Source organism: Podospora pseudopauciseta, chromosome 4 (assembly GCF_035222475.1).
Source record: "Podospora pseudopauciseta strain CBS 411.78 chromosome 4, whole genome shotgun sequence".
Taxonomy (NCBI): domain Eukaryota; kingdom Fungi; phylum Ascomycota; class Sordariomycetes; order Sordariales; family Podosporaceae; genus Podospora; species Podospora pseudopauciseta.
The window spans coordinates 1,315,774-1,332,718 of NC_085894.1; the positions used below are offsets into that span (position 1 = coordinate 1,315,774).

General features: G+C 53.6%; 3 protein-coding genes across 3 annotated transcripts; 1 reads left to right on the top strand and 2 right to left on the bottom strand.

Annotated features, from left to right (window-relative positions):
- Positions 1-12: 12 nt before the first annotated feature.
- TIF34 (translation initiation factor eIF3 subunit) lies at positions 13-2,215 on the bottom strand. Its single transcript, XM_062911900.1, has 3 exons — positions 1,543-2,215; positions 874-1,471; positions 13-802 (listed from the first exon to the last, which is right to left on the bottom strand). The coding sequence occupies exons 1-3, from the start codon at positions 1,590-1,592 to the stop codon at positions 422-424; spliced, it is 1,029 nt and encodes a 342-aa protein (XP_062765535.1). The 5' UTR covers positions 1,593-2,215; the 3' UTR covers positions 13-421.
- ADE3 (tetrahydrofolate synthase) lies at positions 1,968-6,754 on the top strand. Its single transcript, XM_062911901.1, has 4 exons — positions 1,968-2,899; positions 2,977-3,596; positions 3,773-3,810; positions 3,875-6,754. The coding sequence occupies exons 2-4, from the start codon at positions 3,095-3,097 to the stop codon at positions 6,509-6,511; spliced, it is 3,177 nt and encodes a 1,058-aa protein (XP_062765536.1). The 5' UTR covers positions 1,968-2,899; positions 2,977-3,094; the 3' UTR covers positions 6,512-6,754.
- A 125-nt stretch (positions 6,755-6,879) lies between these two features.
- Positions 6,880-14,375, bottom strand: QC763_402760 (uncharacterized protein). Its single transcript, XM_062911902.1, has 6 exons — positions 14,336-14,375; positions 11,111-14,279; positions 11,031-11,056; positions 10,878-10,976; positions 9,597-10,824; positions 6,880-9,524 (listed from the first exon to the last, which is right to left on the bottom strand). Exons 2-6 carry the CDS (start codon positions 11,699-11,701, stop codon positions 7,683-7,685), a joined length of 3,786 nt encoding a protein of 1,261 aa, XP_062765537.1. The 5' UTR covers positions 11,702-14,279; positions 14,336-14,375; the 3' UTR covers positions 6,880-7,682.
- Positions 14,376-16,945: the final 2,570 nt, after the last annotated feature.

Sequence of the window (16,945 nt, forward strand, 5' to 3'; positions counted from 1 at the left end):
TGATATCCGCATCCGTTACGAGTTTTACAATCAGCTCCTCTATCTGGGCGAGAGGGGCAAAAAGACTGGCTTTCATGTCGCTTTTCCTTCTCTCTACCAAAAGTAGTGACATCAAAAAAAGAGGGTTGGTTTTCCTGCCTGGATCCCCCCCGCCTTCCCCTTTTTCATCTTTCTTGTTCACCCTTTTGTGTGTGATCCGCGTGTGTCCGCCCAAGAATCTGTCCCTGAACGCCATTGCAAATGCCGAACTCAAACCACATCTTTCATTCGTTCATCCGCCTCCGCCTTCATCATTTCCACCCTCACAACCCAACCAACCAACCACCTCGCGGCTCGTTCCCTTCTTCCTTTCAGATTGTCCCATGGAAACCCCGGTCATGATTTCTTCATCATTTTTTTAAGTCCCCCATTAAAATTCTTTTTATTTGCCACTCTGGGCAGCTAACCTGTTTAGCCTCTCCCTCTCCACCTCGTAGTTGAAGTCAAAGTACCCCTTGTCGAACTGGTGCACGCGGACGTAACCGTCCTCACCACCAGAGGCGTAACCCTTGCCCGTGGGGTCGGCGGCGACTGTGTTGAGAGGGCCGAAGTGGCCACGGACACGGCCAATCTCCTCCTCAAAGATCTTGTGGTAGAAGCGGGCCTCGAATTTACCCTGTCTCGCCGAGGTGGTTGTGACATCCATGGCGGCCTGACCACCGCCGAGGATGACGTACTCCTTCTTGGGGGTGATGGCGGCGCTGTTGAGGGGTGTGTCGGCGGCGTACGTCTTGAGGACTTCGAGCTCCTTGGCTGTGATGAGCTAGAGGTTTTTCTGATGTTAGTAAAGAATGTTCTCTTGCGGTTTTCACACACACAAGACAAAAAAATTACCTTGGCAGTCTTGTCTTTTGAGGCGGTGATGAAGTATGTGCGGTCCTGGTTCCACTGGAGATCGGTGATGGGGGAGCCGAGCTCGTGGACGTTGACGTTGTAGATGAGGTCGCCCGTCTTGCCGTCGTACTGGGAGACGCTGCCGTCTTCGTGGCCGGCGATGATGTACTTGCTGAGGTAGCTCCACCCGGCAACGGTGGCCTTGCTCTCCTCGCAGACGATGGTCAGGACCTTCTCGTCCGACTGCTCGGCCTCGGGGTCGACCTTGATGTCGAGCACGACGATGGTGCCGAGGTGACCCATGCGCTTCTCCGTCACGCCGAGGAGCTTGGTGCCATCCTCGTTGAACTCAACGCGCTTGACGGCGGTGGGGAAGTCCCATGTCTTGAGGAGCTTGCCGGTCTTGACCTCCCAGAGGCGGATGGTGTTGTCGGCGGAGCCGGAGGCGATGATGGTGGAGGTTGGGTCGACGTCAACGGTCCAGATCGCACCTTGGTGGCCCTGATATGTGCCGAGACGCTCGCCGTTGTGCGCAAACCAGGCGCAGATGTGTTGATCCTTGGCGGTAGAGAAGAGAAGATCGCCCTCGCGGTTGTACCTAGCAAGAGAGAGAAGGTGTTAGACAGGAGGAGGTCTTGGCTCTATCGGTCAGTGTAAAGGGCAACGAACTTGACCTGGGTCAGGGCACGTTCGTGGCCTGACAAAAGAATGGGCCTCATTCTGAAGGTTAGCTGTGGGGGGTTGTTGTCGAGGGATGGGAGAGGGGCGGTTTCTTTGCTCGGTGGGGTTGGGGATCGAGGGGGAGGTGGTCGATTATTATTTTATTGTCGGGTATAGGCAGAGTCTCTCTGTCGCGAATGCGGTTTCTTTCACAGAAGGCTTCTTTCTCCGGCCGATTGATTTGGCACACCAGTAATTTTTCCGTGAGGATTGTGCGCCGCCGATAGGCCACAGACTTTCCAGCGCGGGGCGAATCCTTGGACTCTGCCCCGCTTAACAATGAACTTTGCCTGACCGCCTTCTGTTTTCAGAGCATTGAAGTCAAAAGTGGGGGTCTTTTTTCCAATTGTTCTCGACTGTCACGACTGTGCCATCCCATGTTGGTTGTTGGATGCTCGGACTACAAACAGAACATTGTTCCTCGACGATCCTTCCAGTCTTATTTTTTGTTTTCGGATGATTACTCTTGGCCGGTGACTCGACTCTCTATCCTTGTGACTGGAACTTGTGTTATTGTGTCATAACTCGGCACAGCCAGAGAGGCATGTACACTCCCAACCCTTGAATTTTTGTTAGCGCAAGACCAAGGCAGAGGGATCTTACACATATTTTCAACTTCTCATAACTTTGGCATCAGAAACACCACAACGTTACTTTAAATTAGAGGAAAAAAAGTAATTATTGAAAGGAAAGCTGTATAATAACTTCTTTCCCCGGGAAAAATTGGTGTAGTTGCGCTTTTCGGGGTGAAAATATCGTGAAGTCTCGCGCTAACAAAAATTCAAAGGGTTGGAGTGTACATGTAGTCATTTCTACTCTTGAGACTTGCTGGAAGAAAACATGTAAGTGGCAGTTGTGATGTGGATCCTTTTTTTATTTTTATTTTTTATTTTTTTAGTTTGAGTCTCTCAACTCTAATAACGGTTTTTGCTCCTTCATCAGTATAAGGCCAAGAGTCGGGATGAGGGAGCACACCTTTCCTCTGCTAGCCCGGGAGTAGCTCGAGTGAGCTATATCGACACCAATCATCGACACATAAATTGATATCGAATTGCCTTTCCAGGGTCCTGGGCTTGGACCCGTGGCGGCTGCTGGGAAAAATGTCGACCACTGTCATAGAGCCGGCGCTGCCATGCACAGGTACTTTACACATGGTGCTTGTGTCCGTGGGATGGATTGATGATACACAGCACCAAATCGACATGCTCTTTAAGACCAAGTTGTTGCCCAAATCAATGTCTTGATTCTACATCTCTGTACTGACGCCAGGAATGACACCATATCGTCAAAAAAGCCAACCCTTGCAGTGAGTGACACATAGATTTCACTTGTGACTCAACCTCAGTCGCTGTTGCTCTCCACACTGACCGGGCAACCTGGTAGGACCGTCTGCCCTCGGTTCTGATATCTGGAAGGCATCAGTCAGAAGCTCACCGCATAAGCAACAGCGGTACACAACAGGAGGATCGTGACTGAGACTAACTGTTAGAGACTGGCCGCCATGACGCTCTCGAGACTGGCCCAACGGGTCCCGACTCCGGTCCTGACTGGCTCCTGCTCCACGAAAGCACGCCAGCAGCTTATCAGCAGCCGTTTGGGAATCGAGTCAGTGGATGGCCACAAGCTCGTCAGCACGTATATGCCCGAGTTTCGGCGGTGTTCCTCGGCTCAGCCTGACGACCGCCACTCCGCTGCCCCGCGTTCGGCACCCCGCCAGGCCCAGTCACCGTCACCCGTTAAGGTCGCCCACGCCCACGCCCAACGCCTACGCCTCGGTCTCGGTCTCGCCAGGAACCACACCACCGCTTTCTTGCACTCTGCATCTGCACAACCAAACTCATTCCTTGCTCACAGGGCCTTTTCCAGCTCGTCAGCAGCTATGGTGGCCCAAAAGATTGACGGAACGGCCGTGGCCAAGCGGGTGCGCGAACAGCTTAAGGCTGAGATTGCCGAGAAGAAGGGAATCAACCCACGCTTTGAGCCGTGCTTGAAGATTATCCAAGGTGCGTATTAGTATCCCGGCCTTCGTTTATTTACCTGAATGACTGACTAAACTAACCAACGTCGTGTAGTGGGCGACCGCTCTGACTCCTGTAAGCCACCAACCATACTCCAAAGCCCCCAAAGCCGCTACCCCGCGTGGGCATTGTTTAACTGATTCTGGACGGATGACCTGCAGCCACCTATGTGCGCATGAAGTTGAAAGCCGCCGAGGAGGTAAGGATGCTGTAGACCACTCACATCTCATTCGCGAACGGCACACTGACCCCCTTGATATCAGTGCGGCATCTCATGTGAACTCATCAAGTTTGACGAATCGGCCACCGAGGCCGAGATCGTTGCTCGTGTTCATGCTCTTAACAATGACCCAACGGTCCACGGCATCTTGGTCCAGCTCCCATTACCAAGCCATATTTCTGAGTACGCTGTCACATCCGCCGTCCTGAGCGAGAAGGATGTCGACGGCTTCGGCACTTACAACATCGGTGAGCTGGCCAAGCGTGGTGGTAACCCCTATTTCGTCCCCTGCACACCCAAGGGTGTCATGGTCCTTCTCGAGGAAACCGGTGTCGACCTCAAGGGGAAGAACGCCGTGGTTGTTGGCAGAAGCGACATTGTTGGCAGTCCTGTCAGCTACCTCTTGAAGAACGCAGATGCCACCGTCACTGTTTGCCACTCCAGGACCAAGGATCTTGACCAGCACCTCAAGAATGCCGACGTCGTGGTTGTTGCTATTGGCAAGGCTGGTTTCATCAAGGGCGAGCAGCTCAAGGAGGGCGCCGTTGTCATCGACGTTGGCACCAATTACATTCCCGACGCTACCAAGAAGTCTGGTCAGCGTCTCGTTGGCGATGTCGAATTCGAGTCCGCCTCCCAGGTTGCCTCTCACATCACACCCGTCCCCGGCGGTGTTGGTCCCATGACTGTCGCCATGCTCCTTCACAACGTTGTTGCCTCTGCGACACAGTGGTTTGATGCTGAGAAGCAGAGGAAGATTGTGCCCCTGAGCCTTGCTCTCAAGGAGCCAGTTCCATCAGACATTGCCATCTCGCGGGCTCAAGTGCCCAAGCACGTTACTCAGATCGCCAAGGAGATTGGCATTTCAAACTCGGAGCTCGAGCCATATGGTGCCTACAAGGCCAAGGTCGACCTTACTCTTCTCAAGCGCTTGGATCATCGCCGAAATGGTCGCTATGTTGTTGTTACCGGTATCACCCCCACCCCTCTCGGTGAGGGCAAGTCTACCACCACCATGGGTCTTGCTCAAGCCTTGGGCGCCCATGTTGGTCGTCTTACTTTTGCCAACGTTCGTCAGCCAAGTCAAGGCCCAACGTTCGGCATCAAGGGCGGTGCTGCCGGCGGTGGTTACAGTCAGGTCATTCCCATGGACGAGTTCAACATGCATTTGACTGGTGATATCCACGCCATCACCGCTGCTAACAACCTCCTCGCCGCTGCTATTGATACCCGCATGTTCCACGAGAGCACTCAGAAGGATTCCGCCCTCTACAGACGACTGGTCCCGGTCAAGAACGGCAAGAGACAGTTCTCGCCTGTCATGTTCCGCCGCCTGAAGAAGCTCGGCATTGACAAGACCAACCCTGATGATCTTACCGAGGAGGAAATCGGCAAGTTCGCCCGTCTTGATATCGACCCAGAGACTATCACCTGGAGACGCGTCTTGGACGTCAACGACAGACATCTCCGCGGCATCACTATCGGCACTGCTGCCACCGAGAAGGGCCATAGCCGCCAGACCGGCTTCGACATTTCGGTCGCCAGTGAGTGCATGGCCATTCTCGCTCTCAGCACTGACCTCGCCGACATGCGCGAGCGTCTCGGCAGAATGGTTGTTGCCAGCTCCAGAAGCGGCGATCCCGTCACGGCCGACGACCTCGGTGCCGGTGGTGCTCTTACCGCCCTCATGAAGGACGCCATTAAGCCCAACCTGATGCAGAGTTTGGAAGGCACACCCGTATTCGTCCACGCCGGCCCCTTCGCCAACATCTCCATCGGCAACAGCTCCATCCTCGCCGACAAGATGGCCCTCAAGCTCGCGGGTACCGAGCCCGACGAGGACCACTCCACGAAGGCCGGTTTTGTCATCACCGAAGCCGGCTTCGACTTCACCATGGGTGGCGAGCGCTTCTTCAACATCAAGTGCCGCACCTCCGGCCTCGTCCCCGACGTCGTCGTCGTCGTCGCCACCATCCGCGCCCTTAAGGTCCACGGCGGCGGGCCCCCCATCTCCCCCGGTGCTCCCCTCAGCCCCGTCTACAAGGAGGAAAACGTCGAGATCCTCCGTGCCGGCTGCGTCAACCTTGCCAAGCACATCGCTAACGCCAAGTCCTACGGCGTGCCCGTCGTCGTCGCCATCAATAAGTTCTCCACCGACACTCCCGCCGAAGTGGAAGTCGTCCGCGAGGAAGCCATCAAGGCCGGCGCCGAAGACGCCGTCCTCGCCAATCACTGGGCCGAAGGCGGCAAGGGCGCCATTGACCTCGCTCATGCTGTCCTTGCCGCTTCGGAGAAGCCCAAGGACTTCAAGCTCTTGTACGGCCTCGAGGGTACCGTCCAGGAGCGCATCGAGAAGATCGCCAGAGAGATGTACGGCGCCTCGTCAGTCGAATTCACCGAGCTGGCTCAGAAGAAGGTCGAGACGTATACCAGACAGGGTTTCGGGAACCTGCCTATTTGCATTGCCAAGACGCAGTATTCCATCAGTCATGACCCTGAGCTCAAGGGCGCGCCGACGGGCTTTACCGTGCCGGTTCGGGATGTGAGGATGGCGGCAGGTGCTGGGTACTTGTATGCGCTGGCGGCCGATATTCAGACGATTCCTGGGTTGCCGACTGCGCCTGGGTATTTGAATGTGGATGTTGATTTGGAGACGGGGGAGATTGATGGGTTGTTTTGAAGAATTTCAAGTGCTTGAGCCTTGTGTTTTTATATGGCGTTAAAATTGGGAGGTGGGTATAAAGGTATATCAATGATCAACTCGAGCGAAACTAAGGCAGGGGGAAAGTGGAAAGGGAAAAATGAGATGTTGGAAGTGCATGTTTTAACACATGGCGCTGATGAAGGGGGTTAATACCACAGGGGTGAAGAGGTTTTAGAAACCAAAAAAGCTAGCCATAGATGGAATAGATGAAGTTCCTCTCACTTTTGCTCCCAGCAGTGACAGTACTGGTAATGGCTAAAGTTCTTGTAAACATTCAAGTGCCTTCATTTTAGCTACTGGTTTATGACTTCAACGAGGTCAAGCACGTCTAAAAACAGTAAATATGATGATCAATATCTCTCATTATTCATGTTATACAACATGAGTACAAAAACTAAGTATTAGGTCCCTCTTCCTCCTCCCCCACCCACTCTGTCTGTTTTACTGTATGTTATACAACCAACCCCCTTTCCTCTTTCCTTGTCTCATAAGCCCCCCTTTCGCACTTCCCATTAAACTCCAAATACACCTTATTTTCTGTATGTGCCCGAACCCAAACCCAATTTATATCCATCATGTAAAGTTTTACCCACCTGCTGTTGAAGAAAATAATAAGGTAAAAAGTACAAAAATGATGTAATGTAATATATGTATGATATGGCAAAATACCAAAACAAGCAAAACAGAAACCCACAAAAAAAAAAGCGAAAATAATCGTACAGAAAAAAAGCAAAAGTAAAAGTACAGAAAAAGAAAAGGGGATGATCGGAAAGGTATGTTGTACAAGTTAAATGAAAAGGGTGTAGAAGAAGGAAGCCGCTTTTCTCCATTTCGTCGCCGTCATCTCATGTGTATGTATGCGATTGTCGTGTCGTGTTTGTGTTGTGAATGCCCAGAAAAACGCCGTAGAAAAAGAAGAGAAACGAATGGATGTCAACCAGCAATGCCATGCCCCTTATCCCACACAATATATGCCCCCAGCCAGTAAGTATCCTGTAAATGCCATCACCCACGCCAAATGCTCCCCATCCCATGTAAAAATATGCCAAGAAAGAAACCCCAGAAAGAAAAAGGCGCCATTGAAAACCATTAAGCTCCCTGGCTGGTTGAAAAACAAAAACAAAAAGAAAAACGTGACGAAAAGGAGCTAGAACCACCTCCTGATAGCAGCACTCTCCTCAATCTTGGTCAACACCCCCATGGCGTCCACATACAGCTTATTCCGACTGCCGACACAGTCACTCTCCATCCGGCGCCTCACAAGCCCAACCACGCCCGCCGCCTCGCGATGGGCCCGGAACCTTAAGACGTCCTCCAGACGGCTGCACTCAGCCACCCTGCGCAGCCAGCGGATTGGCTCATCATCAGAGCTGTTCAGCGTGGACGCGGTCGACAGCCCGCTCGTTCTCGAGGCAGGACTGCTTCCACCGCTGGGCCCGCCACTGCTGCTTCGTTGCCGGGGGTGCACTTGCACTTGTTGCTGCTGCTGGCCCTTGCTGCTGTTCCGCGGACCGTGGTTAAACGCCCAGCAGACGAGCACGCAGACGTGGAGGGCCCAGTAGTCGGATATATCTGCCACCCTTGACGATGCAGCTGAGCTGCTGCTGCCGCTGTCTTCAGACACATTCCTGCGATTACTGTCCAGAAACCCGAGCAGGGCACGCGAGGCAAAGAGGGTGGCTTTGAGAATGTTGAGGCCCGGAAGGCTGCCGCCAGCCCACTGCCTGACTCGCCTGACGTGTTCCTGGAAGATGGTAGCAGGAAGGACCTTCTGGGCGTAGGCCCAAGAGTCGCCGCTGACGGCCAGGAGATCACGAAGGGGCGTGTGGTGTAGGGCGAGGTAGGTGTTGGCGATGGGGCAGGTTCGGAAAAGCCGCTGGATGCGCTGCTCGGCTTCCATGTCCTGGGGTTGCTGCTGGAGACGTGCTTGCTGGCTTGAATCAAAGTCCGGAGCGGGGGAGTTGTCGGCTGAAAGGGCAACTGTGGATGATGACGCCGGCCGTCGAGGCAGACGCAGAGCGCATAGGCCAAGGATGACCATGCGATCTGCCCGGCCGCAGGCTTCAATGTATTCTGGGGTGAGGCTTTCAACGTCGGAGACGCAAGCTGGCTGGGCGGCAGCGTGGGCAGAGACCGGGTCACAAGCCTGTAGGGCGTGCCACTCCTCTGCCGTGGAGGCTCCCCAAAGCTTCTCACTGTTGCCGAACAACGGGAGGCTTTCATTGCCATCCAGAACGCGCCCATGCTGCTGGTAGATCGATGTATGACCATCGCAAATGAAGCAAGCTGCGAGAAGCCGACGGCAGGACTCGGCTTCAACCCAGCGCTTCCACCTCTCGTGGCCGTTGACCAAGTGCTGGTCCGAACTGAGCATGGCTTGATCGAGTATGTCGGAGTCGGGACAAAGGGCCTGTGTGTCGGAGACAAATTGTAAGTACGCCTGCGCAGAGCTCTGAGAAACAGTCGAAAATGAAAGAGAATTCCCCGTCGCCGGTACAGAGTCGTATCGTTCGGGAGAAAAGAGAAAAGACCAGATCCGAGAGATTTCTCGCGAACGAGCAGGAGAAGGAGAGGTGTTGGAACGAGAATGATGCGTGAAAGAAGAAGGATCCGTGTAGGAGGACCCAGGAGAAACATAAGATGAAGGGACAATGGCCTGTGGCCATGATGTGTTCGAGAAGGGGCTCAGGTGCCTGAGAACCATGGGAGAGGTGGTGGCAATGGTAGCCGGCGTGATGGAATCAAAGGAAGAGACAGAGGAAACGGGGGAGGATGTTGGAGACCAGGCGCTGGTGTCGAAGAACCAAGAAACAGAATCCTCCATAAGAGAGAAAGACAGCGGTGCAGTAATGGACTGCTCAGTACTCACCCTCTGGTGGAGATGCCTGAACAGGTCTGAGGGCTTGGTAACCGGCTTTCGGCCTCGGAAGCGCGCAAAGTACTCGCAGAGAAGAATCGTCTGCTTGATTTGCAGGCTCCATTTTGCTGCCTGTGTGGTGTTTCCTTGTTAGTTCCAGTGTTGCTGATGATGTGGTAAAGAAATGGGTGCATTTGCACTCACTCGCTTCGCCTCCTGCCACGCGTGCTCGTGAAGCTGGTTCCCCCGGTTGCGGTCCTCCTTGGTGTCGAGATGCTGGGTGGCTACGGCTGCCATGGCACACCTCAGCACATCTTCCGGCTCGGCTTCAAATGACTGCCGATGCACAATTGGAAGCACAGGGTGTACCTTCTCCCAATAGACATCAAGATAGCCAGGAATAGCAGTCCTGATGGCGGCCGGAAGGGGGATGTTCATGGACGGTGGCATGGAGGAGTGCATGGCATACTTGCTACCCAACTCCAAGTTCAACCCTGTCATCTCGCCACCCGGGCTCACATCACCACTCGCAGCATATCCAACGCTCATATCAGTCATCATGGCGGTTTGGGCACCTAATCGTGTGTCCATAAACCCCTGCTTCTGACGAAGCATTCCGAGCGAAGGGTCAATGCCAGTGGAAAGGACGGGGGCGGGTGTGATCAAACCGCCACTTGCTTGAGCCGAGGTGTGCGGCTCTGGGGTGAGGCCTCGAAAGCCGCCAGCCATTGTGTTCCCGTGCATGTTGCTCAGTCCGGAGGCCTGATGGTTGCTGACGTCTTGACCGCTAAAGCCCATAGTATTTGGGAAGATTGTTCCGGCCGAATAGGTATGCGATGTATGTGTGCTGTGGGGGTTGGAGGAGTAGGGATTCGGGTGAATGAAACCTCCAAGTCCAGGCCCGGGGCTGACTCGAGAAGCCGGATTAGGATATGGGGAGAGAAGGTGGTTTGAGTGCCCCCATGGCTGTGCATTTCCCAGTGATTCCGATACCGGTGTCGAATAAGTGCTGTCCGTGGCCGATGATGCCCAAGGGGACGGTTCCCGGTGCTCGGGCATTTTAATACCCTGTGTTATTACGGACAATTGCTCCATCTGTGATGTCCTGGGCTGAGAATACGTCTGTGAGAACCGTGTTGAAGATGGTGTGACTAGAATGGTTGTCGGGGACATTGTGTAGGCATCGTATTCAGGTGCGGCCCCTCTGTAATCTGCGGTTGGATGAGGCGAGCTGGCGGGCTGAGAATATGTTGTTGAAGGCGTCTCAGAAGAGACGGCCGCGATGGAAGGTGTTTGCCCAGACCCTTGGGCCGGCACTGATGAGCCGCTCTGTGACCCAGAGATCTGTATTGGCTGTGGTGGTCTTGGTGATGGCACAGCATATGGACTTGGCTGATTAACCGCTGGCTGGGATGAGGATTCACCGTGCTCGCTGTAAACATGGTTAATAAAGTAGGCTATTGCCGTTCCAGCTTCTGTACTCACTTCTTCTGCTGATGTCTAGTCAACAGATCTTGGCGATGAAATGCCTTGTCACAGCCCGAGCAACGAAATTGAGGCTCTTCATGGCTGAGTTGGTGACGCCTATATCCCAAGTGTCAGCGTATACCGCTTGCCGATGGCTCACGTCTTTCTCACCTCAAGTGCTCGGCTCTTGTGAAGGTCTAGTGGTGATTAGTATGAATGCCCTAATGAATAATCAACAGAGGGCGTCGTACCTTGGCTGGTTTGCAAAGCTCGCAGACATGTACCGGAACGCCCTTCTTCGCTCTGCTCACACGACCAGTGATGGGGGTAAGTCTCATCGGTACTGCATCAGATGGTTGAGGATGAGGGGGCATAGGTCTCATGGGTCCGCCTCCCATTGATGACGACGAGGCGGGAGATCCGTAGCCTCCTGACCGGTCCATTGAGTCGGTACTTGTCGTGCTTCGACGACGGACTGAGGGTCGTGCGGTGGCAGGAGACAAGGTCGTGGATGGGACTGGAGTATCCAGTGATCCGCTTGCCGTTCCTGGGGGGGCAGTTGGGGTTGTGGTTGATGTTGTCGTCGTTGGCTTGGGACCCCTTGAGGAAGCAGCACGTTTCTTGTTCAGGGTAGAGGGGGAAGGGGGGTTGATATCCTCTTCGGCGGCCAGGCCGGAACTACTAGCATGCCTCGGGTGTGGTTGTGGGTTGGGTTCTTCTGGTAGCTGACCGGTAGTGGCCGGTTTGATTGGGACCTTGGCCTTTTTATTATTCTGGGCCTGTTGACGGTCCGGCACTTGGTAGTCGTCGTTGACATCCATTATGAACTTGAGACTAGCCATGATGGGCGGCAGATGCTCAAAATGGATGTCAGATGTGTACCAAGATGGGAATAACACAGCCCTGTTGGACTTTCTTGGACAAATGAAGAAAAGTAACAAAGTCAGGGACGAAGACGGGGACGGGGTACGTCAGTGCTGTACACGCGCGGCTGCAGCAATACACGCGAAGAGGCTCAAAAAGAAGACAACAAGAGAAGGAGGGGAGAAGGACGAGATCGAGGCAAGCCTCAGTCTGCGGGGGATGTGATCAAAGCTACTTAGTGACCTTGGGTAATCATGGCATGTACACGCAGCAACGGGGCCCATCCGTCCACAACGACAGCCGAAGCATCTGGGGTGCAACTCTGCGGCGTACATTGCGGCACATGTTATTATTGAGATGGCGACAGGGCCCTCTACCTGCGTGTGCAGCTAGGGAAAACTTGGGATGAGATTGTACCGCTCTTGGCCCTCCATTGCAGAAGGGGCTTGGGTGCTCTTTTTGGAGAGGAGGCTGTTGCTTGAAGGGCCTGCTTGCCCCCTGTTCCCCGTCAGCTCCTTGGCAAGGGTAGGGAGTGAAAGAAGGGGGGGGGTTGCATTGGCACTTGCTGAGGGAGGGTGCTGAGATGGTTATGTCCTGGGAACGAGACTCGACTCGAAGAAAGTAGACAGTTAAGACAAATAATGTACACTTGCACTGGCTTTTCCTCTGAAATGTGTATAATCTGAGCCCTTGAAAGAACGAGATGTGGGTAGAAAACAACCAACTACCGTAGGCAGGTAGGGACAACTGAATTTCCAGGTCAGCTTCCACAACCCTTCCATGCCAACCCGGGAATAGGAGTGGCCATCTTGGATAGAACGCATGGCCATGGTCCATGGTCGTGTGCCGCTCCGGGGATCATTGACGACATGATGCCAGGGCCATTTCTCAGTTGATTCCGTAGGGCTGCCGGGATACTTGCGATGAGGTGCAGCACAGCGTATGTGGGCATGTTTCGGTAAATTGGGTCTCCTGTGTACACCCATTTTTTTGTTCATGCCCAGGGAGCACTTTCATCTCAAGGAGGGGTAGTATCGCGTGTATTTTGCCCTAGCAGTTTGTTCGTGTACCCTTTTCTTAACCGCCGGCCTGACTTGTAAAGCGGCGCAGTGTGAGAAGTGCGGAATTTGCTGCAGCAGAGGCAACCACGCCTATTGGCCAGTATCCTCGGCATACAGTTCCATAGTATGGCCGGCCGAGTTGTCATTTCGCAGACCATACTTGGAGAAGTGCTCGCCCAGTGAGAGCGCCATTCAGGGCTCTTCGAGAACAGAAAACGGTGACATACTGACAAGTAACGAGGAGAGGGGTGATGAGGGGTTCCATGGACAGACTGACGGATAGGGTTGATGTGCATATACATACAGGGGGCTGAGGCGATGTGATGTTTCCCATTGGCCATACCGGATCTGCAAGGCGTGCTCTCAGTGAGATCCTATTTTTGTTGGTTCCCAATACAGCAAAGCGTCTTGAGGAAAAAAAAAGACGTGCATGCAGCCTTTGCAGAATTTGGTCGTAGAGTCGTAACTTGGCTGGATCTGTATGGTTTGCAGTGGAAGCGAGCGTGGGCGATGATCAGAGTATTTCAGTGTCTCTATTGCGGGAATAGAACAGTATATTGGGTGCCTGGATGCAACCTCTCAGGCCTGTCGAATCGCTGCTCTCTGATCGCCCATGCATCTCTTCCACCGATGGTAAATTCGGGGGCCGCCCGCCATGGCTATCCGTCTGGGGAATCTCTTGGTTGCGGCACTCAGTCGGCACTAATTAGGACCTGGCATGATCAGAACGAATGACCTGCATGTAGCAGTAGCAACACTTGTTGTTTGCTTCGTTTCTCTAAACAGGGAGAACAAAAGCGCGTGGGCAATGGGAGGGCGGGCTGATGGTGTCATTGGTGCCTCCGTCAGTCAGTGTAACGGCAATTGCTAAATAAGCAGCCACGACAAGCGCCTATAACGCACCAACCTGATGGCATTGAATACAGTCGATATACAGCCACCATAACGATGATGCTTGTGGGCATATGTAAGAAGGCCGTTGATGGTGTCAACGTTGGTGATAATAGACGGTAGTTTGCGCTAGGGGCGCTTAATCTGCCACTGCCGATTCGTCTGATCAGTGGGCAAGTCAAGACCCGGTCACGCCACTCGGGACGGGCCTGATGCTTCTAGTGTGCAATTCAGAACTTCAGACTTCGGGTCGCTCGGTGGGTGTGTGTGGTTCACTGAGCAAGTTGCTTCTCGATTAGGTATGGTCCTAGCTCACTGCCGCGAGGCGGGCGCTTGTTTCAAGTTTGTGATACGCCGCGCTTGTGTGACGAGCGCTTCTGTCTTGAGGAACTGGGCTGTGGCGTCGTACTGAAGCAAGGGGAATGCAGTATCGGAGGTGTTCCGAGCCCGAGAGGGTGGTGATGCTGCGCATATCTGACGGCATATGTAGAGAAGAAGAGTTGGTTGATTTCGAAGCTTGTTCGACCTGCGGGAGGTTCCGGTTCATGGCAGACTTCTTCCCTATGGAGGGGTTATTATAAAGTGAGGTGATACTAGGTACCTGCTGATCTTGTTTATGGTGTCTGATGTCTTGGGGGAAGCCAGTGTACAGATACTTACAAGGTACAATATCCTTTCTGCGATGCATTATGACCTGCTGTTGACTGAGGTGATCGATAAGATCGTGGTCCAAACTCTTGGCTTCCAGCATAACCCCGCTCTCCTTCACAAGGTCCGTGCATTAAAGCTTTCGGCCGGGCGCTTAGCACTATTAATAGCGCTATGAAGCGATCATTGCAGCTTGGCATTGGCTTTGGCAGCTGCCTAACAGGAGTCCTCCACTCTGAACCTCACCTCCTCACCTGCACCGTCGAGTCTTGCTTCTATGTACCTAATCAACTCAACTGCTCAGACAAATTCAGAAACCCGTTGCCCGGATCAACAAAACTGGCAAATGTAACCATCCCGCATCTGGATCTGGATCCAAATGTGGCTTCCAGCAGTTTCACGGCTTCGTTTCTTGGGGGCTTAAACCTGTTACACCAGCATCTAACCGCCATCTTGATCGAAGCATGGACGTTCTACGCACCAAGCCTCCGCCATAGATCCATACCGTTGGGTCTGCCACGAGGCGCGAGGACGTCCCCCCGGTTCATTCAGGTACCTACCTACTCTCTTTGCAGTTCCCGGTGGTTCAACATGCCACAGTACACAAATAACCAGATTTGGCATTTTTCCTCCCTCTCGTATTCGTCGAATAGGCATCTGCTACGACAAAGGCATCGGTTGTGTTGCATTCGAGGTCACATTGGCCCACAAAACATGCTCCTTTTATCCTATCCCTTTCCAGCCTTATAGGTTTGGTTTTCTACCCGCAACCCCGGGGTTTGTGCCTGGGTCGATCGCGGGAGACCTGGAGATAGAATACCCGCAAATAGGTGCTGCTTTGCTATCTATGGAAGCATACCCCGCAGCCCTTGCTACCTTAGCCAGACCTTCACAGTTCTCGCTTCACCTCAACGCTTGCTTGCTGCCATGTTCAGCATCAATACTTCCAATTTAGCAACGTTTCTACTTACACTTCTGGGACAAGCACTCGGCTCTTGCTCCTCTACCAGGCAAAGTTGCTGGTTCCGGGACGTCCCGTCGTTGGCGGCGACAGAGAAGGCCGTAGAAGGGAAGAAGGTTGCTAGGCGCGGCGTAGTGATGATAACATATCGTTATGGGCGGGAGGACGGACTCAAGCGAGACTCCCGAAATCCCATCGGCCGATTCACCACGTTGATGAATGATGGCTTGGCCACGTGGGAAGGCCGGCTGGCTGGGGGCTGGGGCACATCAAGTCCTGACCCTGTAACAAACGGTCCGATCAGTACCTACATACCCCAGCTTGGCTTAAAGAGCCCCCGCACAGCCTCAGCGCAGGTCGAGGATGTTGCCTAGTTCGTGTTGCACCACGACAGACGAAACTGCTCTGCTGCATGCTGCACCTTACAGAAAAGATGCTACCAGCTTACTCACCACCAATACCACAGGGCGCCCCTCAACCGCATTGCACTCGGTCAAGGAGGGGGAATGGGAGCGACAAGCACCTGCCACGAGGGCACTTATGGTACCGATGTACTTCCAACATGAAACAGTTTCAGGTTCAGAGCTGCTGATGTGTACAGCATCTTCCACATCTTGACCTGTTGGTTTATTCTCGTTTTTCAGCTCTCCATCCGGCATCTCCATCATTCATTGTCTCTCCATGTCCATCGGAAATAACAATTTCTCAGATTGCCACCGCAGATCACTCAGCCAGCCGTACGCACTCTAAAGAATACGAATTATCGGCCGCAGAGTTGTCGCCATGCTCCGGCCTGCGAGCTTCCGGTGTATTTGCTCCGCGAACGCTTATGTAGGCTCGCGGGACAGCCACTCCTATTGTCTCTTTCACACTCACCGAGTGGTCCGGAATAAGGCCAGGCCGAGGTTCAAAGGTCCTTCAAGCTCATAGGGCTGATCGGGTCGATGTGGCAGGCCGCTGCCGGTGGTGTTCTGGGGTAACAGCCGGCTTGTATCCGTCTTTCCGCAGCAGACATCTCTCCTAGAACATGCCTGGCTTCCTTTTCTCCGTGTGGGGACCTCGCATCAGGTGCCGCGTCCACTGAGTGTTTGACTCCTAGCTGGATAACTTCGAAACAAGGCCCCCAATTGTTGACAGGCTCGCTGGTCAGCGCCGGGTGGCAAGCGTCAACCCCATTTCCCCAGATCCCTCCCACGCGGTTAATGTGCCGGCCGTTTTTGAAGTATGGATATGGATGAGATAGTGTTTTGACAGAGCAAGTGGGTGCCTGAGGCTGACTGCAGACCCCAACCCAGATTTGTCCTCGCCACTATATCCATACGTACTACCTAGCTGATACAGTTGTGCTGCAAGTTGTACCCTCCCACCAGAGGCCAGGCATGCGGCAGGTCTTGCTGTCAAGCTCACATGGGCCTCGACCTGGCGTCGGTGGCGCTCCGGTGAGTCTCCTGGCAGAGATCGTCGCTCGATCAACAGTATGCCTTATCTCTAGGGCTGGTGTTACTCGTGTGGTTTACGAGTAAATCAGGGAGCCTTGGGATCTGGGCCAAAGCAGCGTTACGACATGGCCGATATTATTGCGACCTTTCATTACAGAAGATCAGCCAATCATGTCGGTGTCTTTACGAGCTCGGGAGTGTACCAGCTAGCTTCGCTCCTAT

Excerpts from the sequence above, each read along its gene's own strand:
- TIF34 (XM_062911900.1), bottom strand. The coding sequence starts at position 1,592 with ATGAGGCCCATTCTTTTGTCAGGCCACGAACGTGCCCTGACCCAGGTC. Across the intron at positions 1,472-1,542 it reads CGTGCCCTGACCCAGGTCAA|GTACAACCGCGAGGGCGATC; the intron begins GTTCGTTGCCCT and ends CTCTCTTGCTAG. Across the intron at positions 803-873 it reads CAAAAGACAAGACTGCCAAG|CTCATCACAGCCAAGGAGCT; the intron begins GTAATTTTTTTG and ends AAAAACCTCTAG.
- ADE3 (XM_062911901.1), top strand. The coding sequence starts at position 3,095 with ATGACGCTCTCGAGACTGGCCCAACGGGTCCCGACTCCGGTCCTGACT. Across the intron at positions 3,597-3,772 it reads GTGCTTGAAGATTATCCAAG|CCACCTATGTGCGCATGAAG; the intron begins GTGCGTATTAGT and ends GATGACCTGCAG. Across the intron at positions 3,811-3,874 it reads AGTTGAAAGCCGCCGAGGAG|TGCGGCATCTCATGTGAACT; the intron begins GTAAGGATGCTG and ends CCTTGATATCAG.
- QC763_402760 (XM_062911902.1), bottom strand. The coding sequence starts at position 11,701 with ATGGCTAGTCTCAAGTTCATAATGGATGTCAACGACGACTACCAAGTG. Across the intron at positions 11,057-11,110 it reads AGCTTTGCAAACCAGCCAAG|ACCTTCACAAGAGCCGAGCA; the intron begins GTACGACGCCCT and ends AATCACCACTAG. Across the intron at positions 10,825-10,877 it reads ACTAGACATCAGCAGAAGAA|CGAGCACGGTGAATCCTCAT; the intron begins GTGAGTACAGAA and ends CCATGTTTACAG.